At 46.4% G+C, this 17,703-nt stretch overlaps 1 protein-coding gene across 1 annotated transcript in view; it reads left to right on the top strand.

Annotated features, from left to right (window-relative positions):
- Pag1 (phosphoprotein membrane anchor with glycosphingolipid microdomains 1) overlaps positions 1-14,682 on the top strand; it is a 56,440-nt gene extending 41,758 nt beyond the window's left edge. The window contains exons 4-7 of the mRNA XM_059253950.1: positions 639-735; positions 3,251-3,837; positions 7,344-7,403; positions 9,706-14,682. Coding sequence (XP_059109933.1) covers positions 639-735; positions 3,251-3,837; positions 7,344-7,403; positions 9,706-10,068 — 1,107 coding nt within the window. The 3' untranslated portion in view covers positions 10,069-14,682. The remainder of the gene's footprint in view (positions 1-638; positions 736-3,250; positions 3,838-7,343; positions 7,404-9,705) is intronic.
- The last annotated feature ends 3,021 nt before the right edge of the window (positions 14,683-17,703 follow it).

Genomic DNA, 17,703 nt, shown 5'->3' on the forward strand with positions numbered 1-17,703 from the left:
TGCCCCTTGTGACAGCACTACCTGTCACATTGTTCCAAGGAGTGTCTACATGCCACCGTCACTCCAGAGGGATAAACTGTCAGCCCTCTCTTCCTTCCAAGTTCCTATGTGTCTTTGAGAATAGGAAAGATACGCAAAGCAATTTTTCAGGAGATGATCATTTTAGTGAAAAACCTGAAGCCAGCGCTCTGAAACAGACTCAGAAATGTCTGGCATTAAACACTGTGCTGGCCCAGACTGAAGTCTCTTCCTAGCTGGAGACAGCAGGGATGCTTTTGTTGTTTGTTTGGCAACACCTGAGTTACAAGGATGGCATTGGTCCCTGCTGGGGTCTGTTCTGACCCACACAAGAATGTGTGGTCTCCTTTTGCCTCAAGCTAAGGAAACACAATGTAGCTGGAGCCCTGGAGAGTCCCAGTGCCCCTGAGAGTCCAGAGCCGCATCTTCGGAAGTAAGCTTAGTCGTTCTCCTGGTGAGAATGGTCCCCACTTGACACCTGATTGTGGCTCAGTTGTCTGCGGGACTCACCTAATTTAATTCACGGATTCTGGGGTTTGCTTTTGGCTGCTCTGATTTTAGGAGTGTCCTCCTCTGGTGCCCCACAGATTCTTACCAAAAGATGTATTTAAATTTTTCAGCCTTCGGACAAGGAGATGTTCAGCCACTCAGCGACCAGTCTGACAACCGATGCTCTGGCCAGCAGTGAGCAGAACGGGGTGCTCACCAATGGCGATGGTAAGCTCTGCAGAGATACCCCGTGAAAGTACTCGGTTTCCAATAAGGTAGCTCACAGGGCTGAAATGATGACTCAGTGGTTAAGAGCCCCACTGCTCTTCCAGAGGACTTGAGTTTGATTCCCAGCACCCGCATGGCCCCTCACCACCGTCCAGTACTGCAGTTCCCGGGGATCCAATGCCCTTCCTCCTCTGGCCTCCACAGGCACCAGACATGCAAGTGATGCACAGACATACACGCAGGCAGAACTCCCAGACATGTAAAATAGAGATTTTTCTTTTAAGTAAGGAAAACAGGCAGCTCAGAGACTGAGGAGTCTATCCCAGCCCAGTCATTATGATTACTAGTTTTAGCCAGAAGTCTCATTTGCATAATGACACGTGATATCTGGTTGTTGGCTGCGGGGTGCCAGGAGCCCTGTTAGAAGTGTGTAGTTTACTCCGGCCTTGAGAGCTTGCTACGCCTCGCTGCTCTTGTTACTCCCCCACTGACAGGAGGCACTGAGTCCCCAGTTTAAAAGTGAGAGGACTCCAGCCCACGGCGGCGGAATCCAATGGCCACAGACCTGGAGTGAAGCAAACTCATTAACTGTCAAGGTCACAAGTATGAGCAGTAGTAAGATCCAGGTGTCTGCAGGCCTGCCCACACTTCCTGCTGGGGCTGATGGGGAGACTTCTTGCCTGTGTCCTTCATCTGTGGCTTCTCACTGAACCTTTGAATCTCCCACTGGCCTTCCTCTTCCACTCTTTAGACATCATGTGGTCTCTTGGGCTTGTCTGGGTAACCCAAGTTTCTCTACCCATCTCAAGGTCAGCTGATCACACACACACACACACACACACACACACACACACACACACACACAGCTGCTGTGTGATATAGCATGAAGTTTCCATAGACTGGGATGTGGGCATCTTTAGGAAGCCAAATCTTTGTCACACAGCCATTAATAACGTGACCAAGGTTTAATTATCACAGAGTTTGGGGATCTGTAACTTGAACCGGGTAGCATGATTGTAGGGCAGGCACTCAGCACTCTGCGTACCAGCCATCCCTCTGACACACTCTGTACACTGACTGACAGTGGAGGAGCAACAATCACTTCCTTCCTTTGTGCTGGGCATTCACCCGAGGCCAGGCATCTTCTTCCTCCTTTATGAAGGAGACTCGGGGGTTATCAGTCACGGCACCCAAGTCTGCAGGCACCTGTGCCCCTGTGTGTCCTGAGACCAGATAACTGGAGCCACAGCAGGAGCCCTCCTGCAGGATTAGAAGGGGCTGGAACTCTAGCACTGTTAAATCCAGAGGATTAAGGACACATTATTGTCCCGCACGTTTCTCTCTTTTTTTTCTTCTTCCTAACAGTTTAATACTTTACATTTCCATCCATGGATATAATGTACGTTGATCACATCCACCCTCTTTGCCCTCACACTTCTGCTGACCCCCTTCCTCTTCCCACATGCCTTTCCCCCTTTCCTGTTGGGTTTTCTTGGTTTGCTGTTGTTGGGTTTTGTGTTATTGTGTGGTTTGGGTACAGGGCCTCGGAAGCCCCTCCCGGCTGGTACACTGTCACTAATTTCCCTACGGTGAGGTCCACTTGGGTAAGAACTTGTCGTTTCGATGTGAGCATCCCGAGAGAAGAATTCTGTTCCCGCTCACCTGTGGGTCTCTACCTGACTGAACAGTTCCTGGCATCTAGCCAGCACTCAAAAGTCACGTGATGAGGACCGACTCCCAGGTGTCAGGGTTACGATTTTAGAGGCAGTCCAAGGACATCCTGGTTGGACTTCGTCCGTGAGGCAAGGATGCAGCCGAGGTGGAGTGGAAAGGAGGCACGGTGTGTCTGGGCCCTTTGCGATACTGGCCCACCACTACTGCTCAGCTCCAGTTATGTCTGCTGAGTGAAAGTGGCCTGTGGAGTGGGGTAGGCATGGGAAGAGCACCTAGCCCCTCCATACAGGCAGGAACCAATTAGACGAGGGCGGCACGTGCCCCATTTCTAGTATCTTGCAGCTCCATGGGTTGTCAACTCTGTTTGTTTTCTGTGCTGGAGGTGGAACCCAGGGCCTTGGGTATGCCGGGCAAGCACTCTACATCTGGGTTGCAGCCACAGACCTCACTTCACTTTTTCTTTTGAGATAAGTTACCCAAGCTGGTCTTGAACTCAGTCTTCCTGCCTCAGCCTCTTGAAGCGGTTGGCCCCGCCTGGATTGTTACTTTAATCCTGTGTACTGACAAGCCCTCTGCCTACATGGGTTTCAGCAGGAGTAACAGTAAGTAATGAAAGGAACCATGAGTCAAAGTATAGCCCACATCATTTATTAAATTTTGTACTGGGAAAGATACAAGGGATAGCCTCCCTTTAAACATAACGGAATGAGAATCTGCATTGACGTCACAGTCTGTAGCCGAGCATCAGGTGAAGATGGCCTTGACGGTCTATCATAGTGGTCTGCTGCACCGGTTAGTAAGGGGTGGTCTTCCTCTGCTGCTAATACCCCTCTCCCTTCAGTTCTTTCAGAAGACAGCACCTTGACTTGCATGCAGCATTATGAGGAAGTTCAGACCTCGGCTTCAGATCTTCTGGACTCCCAGGACAGCACCGGAAAGCCCAGGAGTCATCAGAGCCGGGAGTTGCCCAGGATCCCCCCTGAGAACGCTGTGGACGCAATGCTCACAGCCAGGGCTGTGGATGGGGACTCGGGGCCCGGAGTGGAGGGGCCCTACGAGGTGCTCAAGGATAGCTCCTCCCAGGAGAACATGGTGGAGGACTGCCTGTATGAAACTGTGAAGGAGATCAAGGAGGTGACGGACAAAGGGCAGGCTGGCAAGTCCAAGTCCACTTCCGCCTTGAAGGAGCTTCAGGGGCCCCACACAGAGGGCAAAGCCGACTTTGCCGAATACGCCTCCGTGGACAGAAACAAAAAGTGCCGCCAGAGCATCAACGCCGAGAGCATTCTGGGAACTTCCAGTGACCTGGAAGAGGAAGCCCCCCCACCTGTCCCCGTTAAACTTCTAGATGAGAACGCAAACCTTCCAGAGAAGGGAGAGAGGGGGGCAGAAGAGCAAGCTCCAGAGGAGACCAGTGGACACAGCAAGGTGGGCTTTGCCTGATGAGGAGGTTACGGGGTCCTGGGAAATCCGTATACTCCCAGCAGGTCCATGAAACGGTGAGAAGGGACACAGTCTGGTGTGAGCTGGGCTTGGCTTTTCACCTCTGAGTCTTAAGATGCTGAAGATGGACGTTTTCAAAACCTCCCGCGCTCAGTAGCTCATGTGGATAGTTTCCAGCGTTTATATTAGATGTAATTAGACCAATATCATTGTCTTCAGTTTGAAGACTAAGAACTAAATAGGCAAGATTATTTGCCGTACATCCTCCCTCTTCTCTGTGTGGCTTCTCTGGGCAGGATGGTAACCTGGAGCCTTTCAGAATCCCGCAACTCAAAGCTGTACAGAGAGTCCCGATGTGCCCCCGCTTCCAACTTATTGTGTCTATTTTCCTCTAAATCGACTCACAGCTCTTATTTTTCACTAGTTTCTATGCAATATTTTGAAGTCATTTTTAAAAAGTTCAGTCAACAGAGGTCTAAAATCCATCAGCAGTCCACAGCCTGTGGCCCATGTGTCTCATAGCGTCTGAGCCACACCGAGCCTCGCATTGGGTGTCAAAATGCCCTCACTGTTAAGAAGGCCCCCTCTGCTTCAGTCAGCTAAGATAGATTCCTGTTATCTACACAGAAAAAATGCCAAGTTATCTTCCGGCCATAGCTTCACCTCCAGCCCTTTGCAGGGATCAGGAACCAGATTGGTGATGCTCATCCTTCCTATGGCTACACTCGGCATGTTATGAAGTCATTCTTAGCACTATTCTGAGTTTGTTTCAAATCTTTACGTTATCTTGTGAAATCGGCTGTGGCAGGCACCTTAAAAGTATTTACAAACATGTCCATAAACTGCAGTACAGTCTTGAGTTTCCACCCTTCGTATAACCAAGACAGGGAAACCAGTGTAAGCTCACACTGCCTAGACTAGCTAAAGGTTCTTATTATTAAACGTGTGAACGCTAAAAGGGTTGGTTTTCTATTGTTAATAAGCAATTCTCCAGGTTTGACATCAAAAACTGGAAACCCACATCTAAGGGTCAAATTATCCCTTCATGTCATAAAAGTGAGTAATCCTCTTCCGTGTAAACAATCCCAATTTTAAGTGAATTAAGAATTTAAAATGTTTGATAGTCTAAAAAGATTTTATTGAGCATCTACTATATGTCATATGGCCTTCTAGATGTTATACACCAGTGACCAAAACACAAATGAATGAAAATCCAGGTCATGTGGATTTATGCTTTAATGAGGAAGAGATAGACACAATACAGTTCAAAGGGAAAAAATAAAGTAAGGAAGATTGGGAGTAAGTGGGGTGGGGATAGAATTGTTGGCTTCCACCTCAACGTGAAGGTAATCCCAAGAAGAGTCTAGGGAGTGGCTGGGAAAGGTGCCCAGGTGGTCTTCAGGCACTGTGCAGTTTGGTCTCTGGGAAACCCCTGAGCTAGATCAGCGGCTGGTCTGTGGAGGGAGGGCAGGGGTAGCGCATAGACAGGCAAGGACGAGAGCAGTTTGCCGACAGGTACCAGGGTATGGATGTGTGGCCTGGGCTCAATGTCTGAACGAAGCCAGCGGGATGCAGCAGTATAATGTATGCTCTGAAAGCCTCCCCCGTGCTAATAACCAGAGCTAGAGGGGCCCAGTTAGGACAGAGGAAGCAGAAGTGGTGAGAGAGCCTAGCCAGAGCCAAGAGCTGAGGGCTGGCACAGCCTGTGGGCACAGGGAACCACTGTGAACCAAGATAGAGTATCTCAGGCGGCAGGAGCTGGAGCAAGCTAGAGCTCAGGACTGGCCCCAGTGGTGACACACCTCAGGGCAGCTGGGGAGGTGAGTGGGCCGAGAGGGAAGGCAGGGACTGGATTCCCACCGTTAGAACTAGCAGCAGAACTGTGTGTAAGCACTTGGGATTGCATGATTGAATACTAGGGCCAGAAGAGTCCCGAGAACAGGAATCTGGGGATGGGGGGAACAGTGGGAGAAACCAAAACAAGAACAAAAGACAGGAAAGAGGGCGGGAGTTGCTGGAGACTGAGTAAAGAAAGTATTTGAAGAGGAAGGCGAGACCTCAGTTCACACGGGACAAGTCATTGTTCTGATGTGGCCATCACTTGGGACCAGACAAACAGTTCCTCCGACCATGGAGGTAAAACGCAGCTGGAATGGGTTCCAAGAGGACAGTCATCTGAGACTTTGTTGTGCGACAGTGAGGGAAAGATGGAAGTACAGTTGTTTGTTTGTTTGGTGTCTAGCATGTTTACGTGTCGGTGGAGATGACCCCACCAAGGGAGAAAATCTGGTGCTGTAGACAAAATAGGAGAGAGGTAGAAGAGCACTCACACGCAGTGTGAGAGGACGGGATCCAGGGTGAGGGAGGGACGGCTGAGAGCAGGGCATGGCAAGCACGTTCGTGTGTGGTAACCCGTTGGGGACAGAAGGACACCAGGGCTGCTGGGGGTAGGGTAGAGTATTTGCCCCTCTCAGTTTTCTCAGAGAATCCAGAAGCGAGGCCGTCCCGTCCGTCAGTGACTGAGGTGGTGCTGTGGTGGGCAGGTGAGGATGTAGGGGGGCATTGGAGAAAGAGGAGAAGATGCCAAGTAAATGGGCCTGAGGAAGAGCAGATGCGGAGTATCTTAGTCGAGTGGCCTAAGACACAGAGCCACTGTGAGGGCCCGCCCACTGGCTCAGCAGCAAGGAAGGGACCTGAGTCTCCCCAGTTGTGACAACTGATTATAGAGTAATACTTGGTAAAGCAGGAAAGAGATACCACAAGGAGAAATGGAAAGACAGTTGTATCACAACTAAGTGTTGATGAACTGTTGGAATCCAGAATTAAAAAGAAGAGTTGGAATGAGGAATGTGGGTCTGAAGGGATTTCTAGGAGCTGGGGTGGTGGAGCACAGAGAGGGCCCAGGTAACTAAAGGCCTGGTGCAGTGAAGAGACGCTGGGAGATGGCGGAGCATGCTGTCAGTGTGGGGGAGAGAGGGTTTGGATGGATGTGGTTTTGTTGGAATCAAGAATTAAGATAAGAAGTGTATTAGAATTAGTTAATAAGCCAGAGCCTAAGTCATAGAAGAACTGGGAACAAAATCATTGAGAAACAAGGCCAGGGGAGGTTGTGAGATCTATGGGCATTCCTCCTGGTGACACCAGCAGGCTCTCAGATGAGACATGCTGGCATGTTGTATAAAAGGGCTAGCTTTATTATCACCGTCCCCCACCTCAATCAGCCCTCCCTTGGTGGTGATTAGGAACCAAATCCGTGGTTTAAAAATCACTGGCTTGTTTCCACCTGCACACTGAAGTATTAGATGACCTTGTGTGGCAGTGATGTGTCTGGGCAGCCAGAGTGTGCCAACAGCTGATGCAAGAGACACATAATTGCCCGTCGTCTGTAGAGATCACTTGAAAGTGTTGGTGTAGACATAGGCAGAAGGTAGGTTAAACTGTCGGCTTCAAACTGCTTGACTTTGGTTTGCATTTTTTTTTTTTTTTGACAGAGATTTAGTTCCTTGTCATACAAGTCTCGGGAAGAAGATCCGACTCTTACAGAAGAGGAGGTAAATTTCAATTCTTTTCAAATAACAAAAAAAAAAAAAATCTTTAGAAAATATAGACATCAAGGGGCTGGAGACATGGTTCAGCAGTTAAAAGCATGTACTGCTCTTGCAGAGGAGTTCAGTTACCCAGGCTGGGCAGCTCACAACCCCCTGTCTTACCAGCTCCAGGGGAATCCAGTGCCTACCAATGCCTCTGATATCCACAGGCATCTGCACACACACACACACACACACACACACACACACACACACACACATATATTCACTGATATAATTTTTAAAATAAAACTTAAAAAAATAAAATTTAAGTCTATAACCCCAGTTATCATAAATCCAATGCGGTTGCAAACAGCTGCAACCATTGTACATGGGAGGTAGAAGCAAGAGGATCAGGAATTCAGGGCCAACCCTGGCTACATTCGGCTAGCCTGGGCTACGTGAAACTTAGTCTCACACATACACGAAAATTCTCATGGAGAATTGTCTTAGTTAGGGTTTCTATTTCTGTGATAAAACACCATAACCAAAAGCAATTTGGAGAGGAAAGGGTTTATTTCAGCTTACAACTCTCAGGTCATACTCCATCACTGAGGGAAGTCGAGGCAGGAACTGAAGCAGAGGCCATGGAGTAATGATTACTGACTTGCTCCTCATAGCCTGCTTTCTTATACAATCCAGTGCCACCCACCCTAGAAGTGGCACCACCCACAGTGGGCTGGGCTTTCTCACATCAATCATCAGTTTTAAAAATGCCCCACAGACTTGTCTACAGGCTGATCTTATAGAGGCCTTTTTTCAATTGAGGTTCCCGGCGCTCAGATGACTAGCTCATATCAAGTTGGAAACAAAAACAAAAAACCTGCGCAGTCATGGTTGTTTAATAACTGCATAGTCATAGTTAGTCACACACACACACACACACACACACACACGCACACGCACACGCACACACACGCACACGCACAAAACACTGCATAGTCACAGTTATTCACAAACATAGTCTCAGTACTCAAGAGGCTGAAGCTGGAGGATATTTAGTTCAGTGCAAGCCTGGACTGCATAAATAGACCTCCCACCCACCCACCAAAAAAGGAAAAATAGTGCTTCTTCCCAAGAGTAAACGTTTCCTGACTGCTTCCCTTGTTTGAAAGAACTGACAGGCTCCCAAGCCTCTGCTTCAGTGTCAGGGTTGAGATGTTGGTTTCCCACAGGAAGGTACATGAGAGGTGGTGAGCCAGGAGAACGGCAGGGTGAGTAGGTGAGCAGACTGAAGGACGCTAGGCAGGAGGAAGTGTGGGGCGAACGTGAAGAGGAGAAAGAACTGTAGTCAGAAAAAGGAGAGGGAGTTTAGTCAACAGCTGGGGGACCACACTAGAAGGAAATCCCCAAGTTGGGATGGGTGGGAACAGGGAATTTGATCCTGTCTAAAAGACGGGGAAATGTCTCTGTTGAGGAATGTTGGATGCTGGTCGCTTCTGGAAAGATGAATTAGGCTAAGGCTGACATCACTTGAAGTAACCAGTGAAAACAGATGGTGAATGTGCAAGAACCAGGGTAAAAATTGAGACTTTTAGTGGTGCCTTTGAAATGTAGAAGCCACGATTATGATACACGTCAAGCTGGGTTCAGACAGAGCACCAGACCCCTTCCCTACTCTTGCTGCACAAGGCTGGAGTGGTATGCCCAGTGTGGGCACTTGGTCCTGTGGAGACTCACCCACAGAGCCAGGGAGTTCTGGAGTGCAGGGCTGGACGATGAAGAGTCTCAGAGTTCAAGACATACTTTCTTCAGATGATATTGCCTCAGCTCCTACAAGTTCCTTTTCCTAAGGAAGGGAAACGTTCATCTGTCTCCACAAGGCAAAACCTAGGAGTCATCTTTGATCCCTGTTGCCTCCCCCTCCCAGGGGTGGCCAATTGCCAAGGCCCTTCAGGGGTCTCCCCACCTTCAGTCTCACACTCCACCTCTGGAGTGCCCCTCACTGGCCCATGCAGTCCCCTCCTACTCTGTCTCTTGTGATTCCATGGCCTCCCTCTAGTGGGTTTTCTACCAATCACAGAAGTTCCATCTGGTCCCGTGAGAAACCCACAAAACTGGGTTTACAGGGTTCATCAAGTATGAGTGATGTACAGAAAAGAAGACAGTTTGATTATTCTCTAGTAACATACTTAGAATTAATATTGATGACAACGGTAACTCGTGGGTGGGAGGTGTTCATGTGTGCCGTGTAGTAGCTCATCACCAAGAAGGGGAGGAGGAAGTCACAGCTTTCGGGCAGCATATTCATGTCTTTGTTCCCTAGATCTCGGCGATGTATTCCTCCGTGAATAAACCCGGGCAGTCAGCACACAAGCCCGGACCAGCACTGCAAGGGCCAGAGTTTACCTGCCACTCCAAGCAGGGACCCCCTCAGAGGTCATCCTCTTCCTGTAATGACCTCTATGCCACTGTGAAAGACTTCGAGAAATCTCCCAACAACATCAGCACACTTCTCCCAGCAAGGAGGCCCAGTGGGGAGCCGGAGCCTGACTATGAAGCCATACAGACTCTAAACAGGGAGGAAGAAAAGGTCCCTCTGGAGACCAATGGCCACCTTGTCCCCAAGGAGAATGACTACGAGAGCATTGGGGACTTGCAGCATTGCAGAGATATCACCAGGCTCTAGAGACCCAGGAAGGAGTCCCCAAGAGTCCCGGGACAGCGCTGCCGGAAGTGACGTCAGTCTCACGTTGCTCTAGTTAACCGAAGTCAAGTACAGGTTCCCAGCTGTTCCTCAGCTTCTGAAACAGTAAGGGATAGCCCCACCTGTCAGGGCAGGACCCCATGCTCACAAGGAACCCTGAGTACCTGGGGCCTCCGCACCCCACAGAGGAAGGCAGGCTGTGAGGGGAAGCTCCACCCACCAATGATGCAATTCCTTCTGCCTGGAATACGGCCCTGCGGACCAGCCAGGGTTTTCTCCCTCACTCTCCTTTTCTCTGTCTGCTCCTAGTGCTAAAATATCTGGCATTTCACCCCTTGAAACCTCCCCACGTCTGTGGTTCATTCCAAGGACGGTCTCCCACAGGCTTGGCGCTGGCCTTCAGCTAGATGTCATGATGGTGAGAAGCTGGCCGCTGGTTCCCATTAGATCGCCCTCTTCCCAGACCTGCCCTGTTGGTCCCCGGGAATCTGGACTGTGCAGGCTACTAGGTCTGGGTGGGTGTCCCTGGAGTCTCTGGGGTCCTTGCTCCTGATTTTGACACTGCAGTCTTTTCACAAGGTACTTGAGGGACTTTAGACGCTTTTTCTATTTTTTTCTGTTCCAAACCTTCCCCCACAGTGTTCAGAAATTTGTCAAAGCCTTCTCAGAATTCCCAGTGACTACTACGGTACCTCTGGAGCTGTGTAAGCCCAGGGCTCTTCCTTCCAAGCAGAGCCTTAGTGCTCATGTTGGGACCCAGGCCACATGTGCGGATGGCAGCCATGGTGTCTATCCCTAAAGGGCTGTGGACACGAGTTTGTGTTTCCAGTGATCTCTGCTACCCACGTGTGTGACTTTCCTGTTATCTGACAGTAATCTAAGAGTAAAATGTAAACATTTATTTTATTATATAAATTTATAAGATGTTTTATGTTTCATGCCTAATTTCTAGAAAGTGCCAGAAAATATATATTAACTATTTTGATTTTATGTACAATGATTTATACTCTCAATTTGAAAGGACACCATAAAGCACATAAGCTAGATAATTATGAGCAGCTTTTAGTCTTTTCTCTAACAAGTAATACAACATTGAAGACCTGTAATGACTCAGCTTTCCAAACGGTACTGGGAGCTCCAGATCCAAAACATCCAGACCACTGGTGGCGAAAATGCGGTAGGGAAAAATAAATGTGTCCGTGTTTGTGATGGACGCTACTGAAATAGTCAGTGTTAAAAACGGAACAAAATCCGACTCAGGAATTTTGAACTTCCTGAATGTATCCGACTTTCATTGAAGGCTGATGACGCCTTTAAGAACACCAGTGGTGCTGTCCACAGTGCAGCACTTGACAGTGCAAATTGCCTGTTAGGCTTTTTTTCCCTTCATTTAACAAAAACCAGGGGCTGAAGTAGTTCCGATGAAAAGTTCTGCCTGGTTTGAATTTAGTCATCTCTAGATCTTCCAAGGCCAACATGGGAAACCGTGCTCACTTCTCATTTCAAAAGGAGCCTAGCCGAAGTGCAGACAGGAAGCCTTCCTGCACAGATTCAGACAAAGAGAGAGGCCGGTCCCCCCACTGCCGTGACATCTGACTCCAATGACTTAATAATCATGCTGTTTTCCCTTCATGTGACAGCGAGTGTGACTGAGGGGGTGAAGTGCCCGGCTTGTGGCCTGTGTTCCCATCCCGTATTCATAAACTTCTGTCGCTGCTGTGTACCACGCTTGTGGGACTGCAAACTCAACTCTCTTAGGTGGTGTCCGTCAACCCGTGACGATGCCACACGGATAAGCATCACCACTGCCGATCAGAAGGTCATGAGCAGGGGACCGCCAGCCCCAGGAGCAGCGGAGGGCAAGGATCTTCCGCAAACACTGACTTCCACCGCTAGGTATTAATGAGTTGACCCAAGCGTCTCTCGGGTCACAAGTGTCGCCTTAGCACGTGGTGCTACCCATGACACAGGGCACTCCCAGTCTGTGCTTGCCACAGCACCATTCTTCACAGGCACCTTACGGCTCAGAGGTTTGATTGTGTTTTATACAAAGTCTTAACTTAGCAGGGAAGCTGGTGTGGTCTCTATGTATAAAACTCTTTAGAGACAAATTCATTATCAATAATCATGTCATCTTGAAATCTTGTCGTCAGAATGTCCCCAGAGTTTTCAAATATATATGCAAAACAGTCATAAAATATGCACTCTCCTGGTTTGAGAACCATGAATAAGTTGTGACAGATCGTATCTTAAGTGTGCTTTACAAGGAACTGGAAAGCCCTCGACACAAGTTCCGAAAGAATAAGCAATCGCTGTGAGGACTGGGGGAGGAGCAGGCAAGGACGGTCAGCTTGGCTCAGCTGAGCTTCGGGTACATAATTAGTGTCTATTGATTGGTGTCTCCTCATTGTTTGACTTGATTATCCAGGGCTTCTTCGTTTTGTTTTGTTGTAACTTTTTACTCTTTTACTTGGTTCAAAATCTGTGTTTCTGTCTGAGCTGGACAGATCCTGTGGTCTGTTTTAAAGTCTTAACCTAAATATTACAGAGTTTAAATGTGTGACAGTAATAATCAAAGCAGACTGCCCCGTAGTATACAGAAACATTCACCGCTGATATCCACAGTGTGTGTCTGATCATACCCTCCTTGTGGGAAATTATCTACAAAGAGAAAAATAAATCATAAGATCTTTTTCTCTAAATCAGAATTATAATTCTATCTAGAAGTGGTTATTTCTTTTTCTTTAAATACTTTTAAAAGTCTGAGGAAAGCATTTTATACTGCTTCACATACTTCCCAAATGTAAATCATAAGAAAGCATAGGCTGTCTTATGTGAAATGTTTAAGAAATTCTAAAAGAAGGTCATCTTTATAAACATGTTGGCTGCATATTTTTGACTTGTCCTTATCTAAATCATATCATTAAGTCTCTAACACTTCTAAGTAATATCAATAATCTTTGTGAGAAAGAGGTCCATGGTTGTTCTACAGTAAATTCAACAAAATTGGATTCTCCCACAGTAAATTCTAATTGAGTGCTAAATAACAATAGGCCATCAATACAGAACTAAAATCTTACCAGCATGCCAGCGTACTTCTCTTACTTGATTTTCACCTGTATAATTAGAACACCCCCCGCCTTCACCAGTCATGAACTGTATGTACACACACATGTGTATGTATGTACATATGTATGTATTCTGTGTTGCTGGCTCTGGCACTAATTAGTCTGTGTTCTATTATATGTTTGGTAAGTTTATCATACCAGTGTGATGAGCTTGTGTCAGAGCAGCAGAATTCAAAGAAACTATTCTCCATCCGTTTTATTTGGTAATTATGGGACGCCTTCCTGGGCTGCTTCCACTTAGCTTTCCCAGTGAATACATTCAGATTTTAATTCTGCCGGTTGGCAAACAATGCTGTCTGAAGATGCCTTTGTTATACTTGGGACTCAATGCATATTCAGTCTGAGAAAAGACTGTAAACAGGTGTACTACTCTGTGTGTGTCAAGGAAGAGAGAAAGCCAAAAGCAACAGAAGAGAAGCCCTGAGCTGGGCTGCAGGCAAGGTGGCCGCCCAGGTTCCAAGGCCAGTGATCACATGGGGATCTATTTTATTCCTTGTTCAACCCCAAGCACTTGCAGCAGGAGGGACAAAGCCTGACTTGTGACCGTGCAGCAGCTGATTCCAGACTGAAGCAGGATTTGTAAATGGGTAGATGACACTGATCCCAATGCTCCCTGTGATAGAGAATAGGAATCCCTGTGATCTCGGGGTGCCATTCTTCAGAAAGGGTTGGTTTCTGGTACACAGACAGCTTAGAGCTGGCTGCCGGAGTCACAGTCTGTATTGAGGGTTATTTCCTGGAAACCCTGACAGGTATATTATACTGTGCCAAGGGGACATTGAAAATGTAATATTGGGGGCTGGAGAGATGGCTCAATGGTTAAGAGCATTGGTTGCTCTTCCAGAGGACCCGGGTTCAAGTCCTAGCATCCACATGGCTGCTCACAACTGTCTCTAACTCCAGTTCCAGGGGATCTGATGCCCTCATACAGACAGACCTGTAGGCAAAACACCAATGTATATAAAGTAAAAATAAGCAAATTATTTTAAAAAAATAAAAGAAAGTGTAATGTTGGGTGTTAGTGAGTAACTGATGTGAAAATAGGAACATGTCTGGACAGAATCAAATGTGGATTTATTTACAGTGGCCTCTGCATCCTTCCTTACTGGGGCCCATATCTTCCTCAAGGCATTATTCCGGCAGAGCATCAGACAAGCTGAAAACACTCTATACGACAAATAAAGAAATCAGGACAGAACCCAGGAAAGTTATTTTTATCTGGAATTAGGAAATAAAATGTTAAAAATTATGGTCCAAAAGAGAAAGAACACCTGTATAGTTTTTTAATCCTATTTTTGCTCATTTTCAAGTCTTTTGTGTTTTTATTTTTTACATCTTACCTCTAAATATTTGTATTTTATTGCTTTTCAAGTTCTTTCATTTTACTGAGAAATATTTGTTCAGATTCTTAATATCAGATAAAATTGGAAGTACAGTTTTGTTTAAAAGAGAATATTAAAGATCACTCCATTTAATATTCATCTATCCTAATACTCCTAATACAGACTTCTTCCTTGGGTTGTCACTGATATTCTGTAGGTTTTAAGATATAGGAGCCAGGCGTGGTAGTTCATGCCTGTAATCCTATAATTTGGGAGAATGGGCTGGAAGATCTTGGGTTCAAGGCTAACCTGGGTTACATGGCAAGACCCTGTTTCTAAATAAGCTATTCCAGTTATCTTAAGTCACCTTATATGTAGGTTGATGACTGTCCCGCCTCAGACTCCTCTGTTAAATGGTCACAGGAAAATGTTGTCATCTGTTAAATAATCATGTCGCGTTTACATGCCTTATGTTTTCTGGGGGAGTTTGAAATACAGCCTGATAAGTACACTATCATAAGTAGGGTTTGTATTGCTCATTCAGTCACTTTCCCTCGTAAGGATGGTTAACTGTAACATGTCTCTTGGGTTCCACACCAGTTCGAAGGTACTCCTCTTACTCAAGTACAGTACAAAATAATTCAAGACTCAGAGCACCCACCAACTGTCTGCAGATCTTTGTAACTGTCCGATCATCCAGTTCATGGAGGAGTGAGGAGTTGGTTTTCAAAAGTGAAATACTAAAGCTTTGGTTTTATATGTTCAAAACTATCCATACTGCCTCAGAATCCTACAGTTCTTCCCTAGCTCTGATGGTCTAGAGGCAGAAGCACTAGGGTGTGAAGTTGTATTTCTTTCCACCTCACTTTGCTTGCTCCTGCACAGATGGCCTTCTGTCCATTTGTCCATCTGTCTGAGGACCTCTTCCCCACCAATGGCAATCTCCCCAGCTACCCCTCTGTGCCATCTCTGCAGGATGTCCTCTCCCAGCACCCATCACCAGCCAGCGCGAACCCACTAACTGTGGCTCTGGAATGACCACCTCTAATTCCCTGCTTCTCAGGCTCCAAGAAAAGGTCACTGATGACTTTGTCCATTCCTGACCCAGCTCCATGTAGAACCCATTGGCGAACCTGACATGACATTCCCCATCACGTAGGCCTTTTCCATTTTGTAATGCAGGCTTCTGTTGCTCTATTTCCCTTTCGTCCCCTGAAGTCAGTCTAGAATATCAGTTCCTCCATGCTGCTTCACAGAGGGCTGCCAGCTACCCAGGAGGATTGTGAAAGCATTCACAGTGTTTATCTAAGAGAGATGCTACACAAAAAATTCCTGGAACGTTGAGTCTGGGGCTCCAATCATTCCATGTATTTTTAGTATTTTTTTTAAGTATCAAATATACATTTAACTCTGAAGGGGAACAAAAATAAAATTAGAACTAAGTGTTGTGAGTAGTTTCCTTATTCTGTTTGTCTCTCAAAAATATCCTGTCCCCATTCCCCACCTGCCACTTGGAATCTCTTAAGGCAGTGGTTCTCAACCTTCCTAATGCTGGGACCCTTGAATACAGTTCTTCATGTTGTGGTGACCCCAACCATACAATTATTTTGTTGCTACTTTGTAACTTTGCTACTGTTATGACTCGTAATATAAATACTTGACATGCAGGATATCTGATATACAACCCCAAATGGGTCATGACCCACAGGTTGAGAACCAATGTCTTAAGATGTGAACAGTGAATGTGTATAAATGAGGACAATTCACTCAAACATTAAACTTGTTCCTTAGATATTTTCTTTGGAACTCAAGAGCAAGCCAAGTGTGTGGCTAACGTAGTATGGTCATTATAGCTGCAGTCTGTAACCAGGAGAAGCAGTCTTTCAAGGATATTTTTTTAAGACTTCAGCTGTTTCGGAAGATCTACTCCTGGAATAGAACAAAACTCCCAGAGCCTTTCTAGCAGAACACAGCATCTGTCTGCCATCATCCCAGGGGTTTCTTCTTCCAACAATTTGTGGGGAGCAGGGAGCATAGTTTAAAAATTTCTTGGAAAAGTGACTTTATGTATTGAATTAAATCCTCCAGTTTAGTCTGAAGAGAATTATTGGTTTTGGAGACAAGAGCACGGGGCTGTGGTCTCTGTTCCATCATCAACTTTACCACGTGACCTCAAGCAAATGATGGAACTTCTCTGAGCCTCGCTTTCTCCATGTGACAAGATGGGGAGAATGATAATCAACCATTGCCTACCTCACAGGGGTGTTTGGAGGACAAGTAAGATACTATAGATGAGTATGAATGCTTCGGCCTCCTTGAAAGGTGCTACACAAATTAAGGTTGCATTGTTTTTAATGATCCAGTTCATTGTATTTAGGATTAGATAATAGCAATACTTTTTGTCATGTTTCAATTAAGCCTACTACTCTTCTCTGGCCAGATCCCGAGTTTTCATTTAGTAATGGTACCTAAGGAACTGACACGGGTGTTTGTTTTCTGTCTCTGATGGTAATATGTCAATTCTGAATAGTCATAAAGGCTGCAGTTTAACTCGTGATGTCTTCTAGTTTACATGTAATGAACCTTATTCAAGTTGTATATTAAAAGTATAATTACTTGTAAATAACAGGTACGTTGTAATTAAAGGCACTTATAAACTTGTCTTTGTTCTTTTTAAATTGTAATAAAGGTCAGTTTTATATAAAAGCTTGTTAAAATTCATTTGATATTTGGAAAGGTCAAAAATGCCTAATTCATATGCTCTTAGTACATACTATATAAGGATGCTAGCCATCAGCTGCCACCATAGTCAGGAGACTGTGTCTGATGGTCAGACCAAAGAGTGCTGTGGTTAGGGCCAGATCTCTGCAGGAAAAGCATCTATGTTTGAGTCCAGCTCCAGCTGACTCCAGGGAGTTGTTGGACAGTCTAGCTGTCGGGATTAGAGGGTGAAGCTTACCCAGAACTTTACCCTGGAGCCTAAATGAGATCTTGAGCACCTGTGTTTTGCAATTGCTAATAGACTTCACATGAAGCCTGAGCAATTTAGGGTGGCATTGACCACCTGTGCTGGGCAGGCCTGTAGAGATTTGCCCCAGGCCAAGAGGAAACACAGCTTGTCTGAAGAAGGAAGGCTTAGTGCCTGGGGCTTCCCCTCAGTGTGTAGC

This window comes from Peromyscus eremicus, chromosome 2 (genome assembly GCF_949786415.1).
Source record: "Peromyscus eremicus chromosome 2, PerEre_H2_v1, whole genome shotgun sequence".
In the NCBI taxonomy this organism is placed as follows: Eukaryota; Metazoa; Chordata; class Mammalia; order Rodentia; family Cricetidae; genus Peromyscus; species Peromyscus eremicus.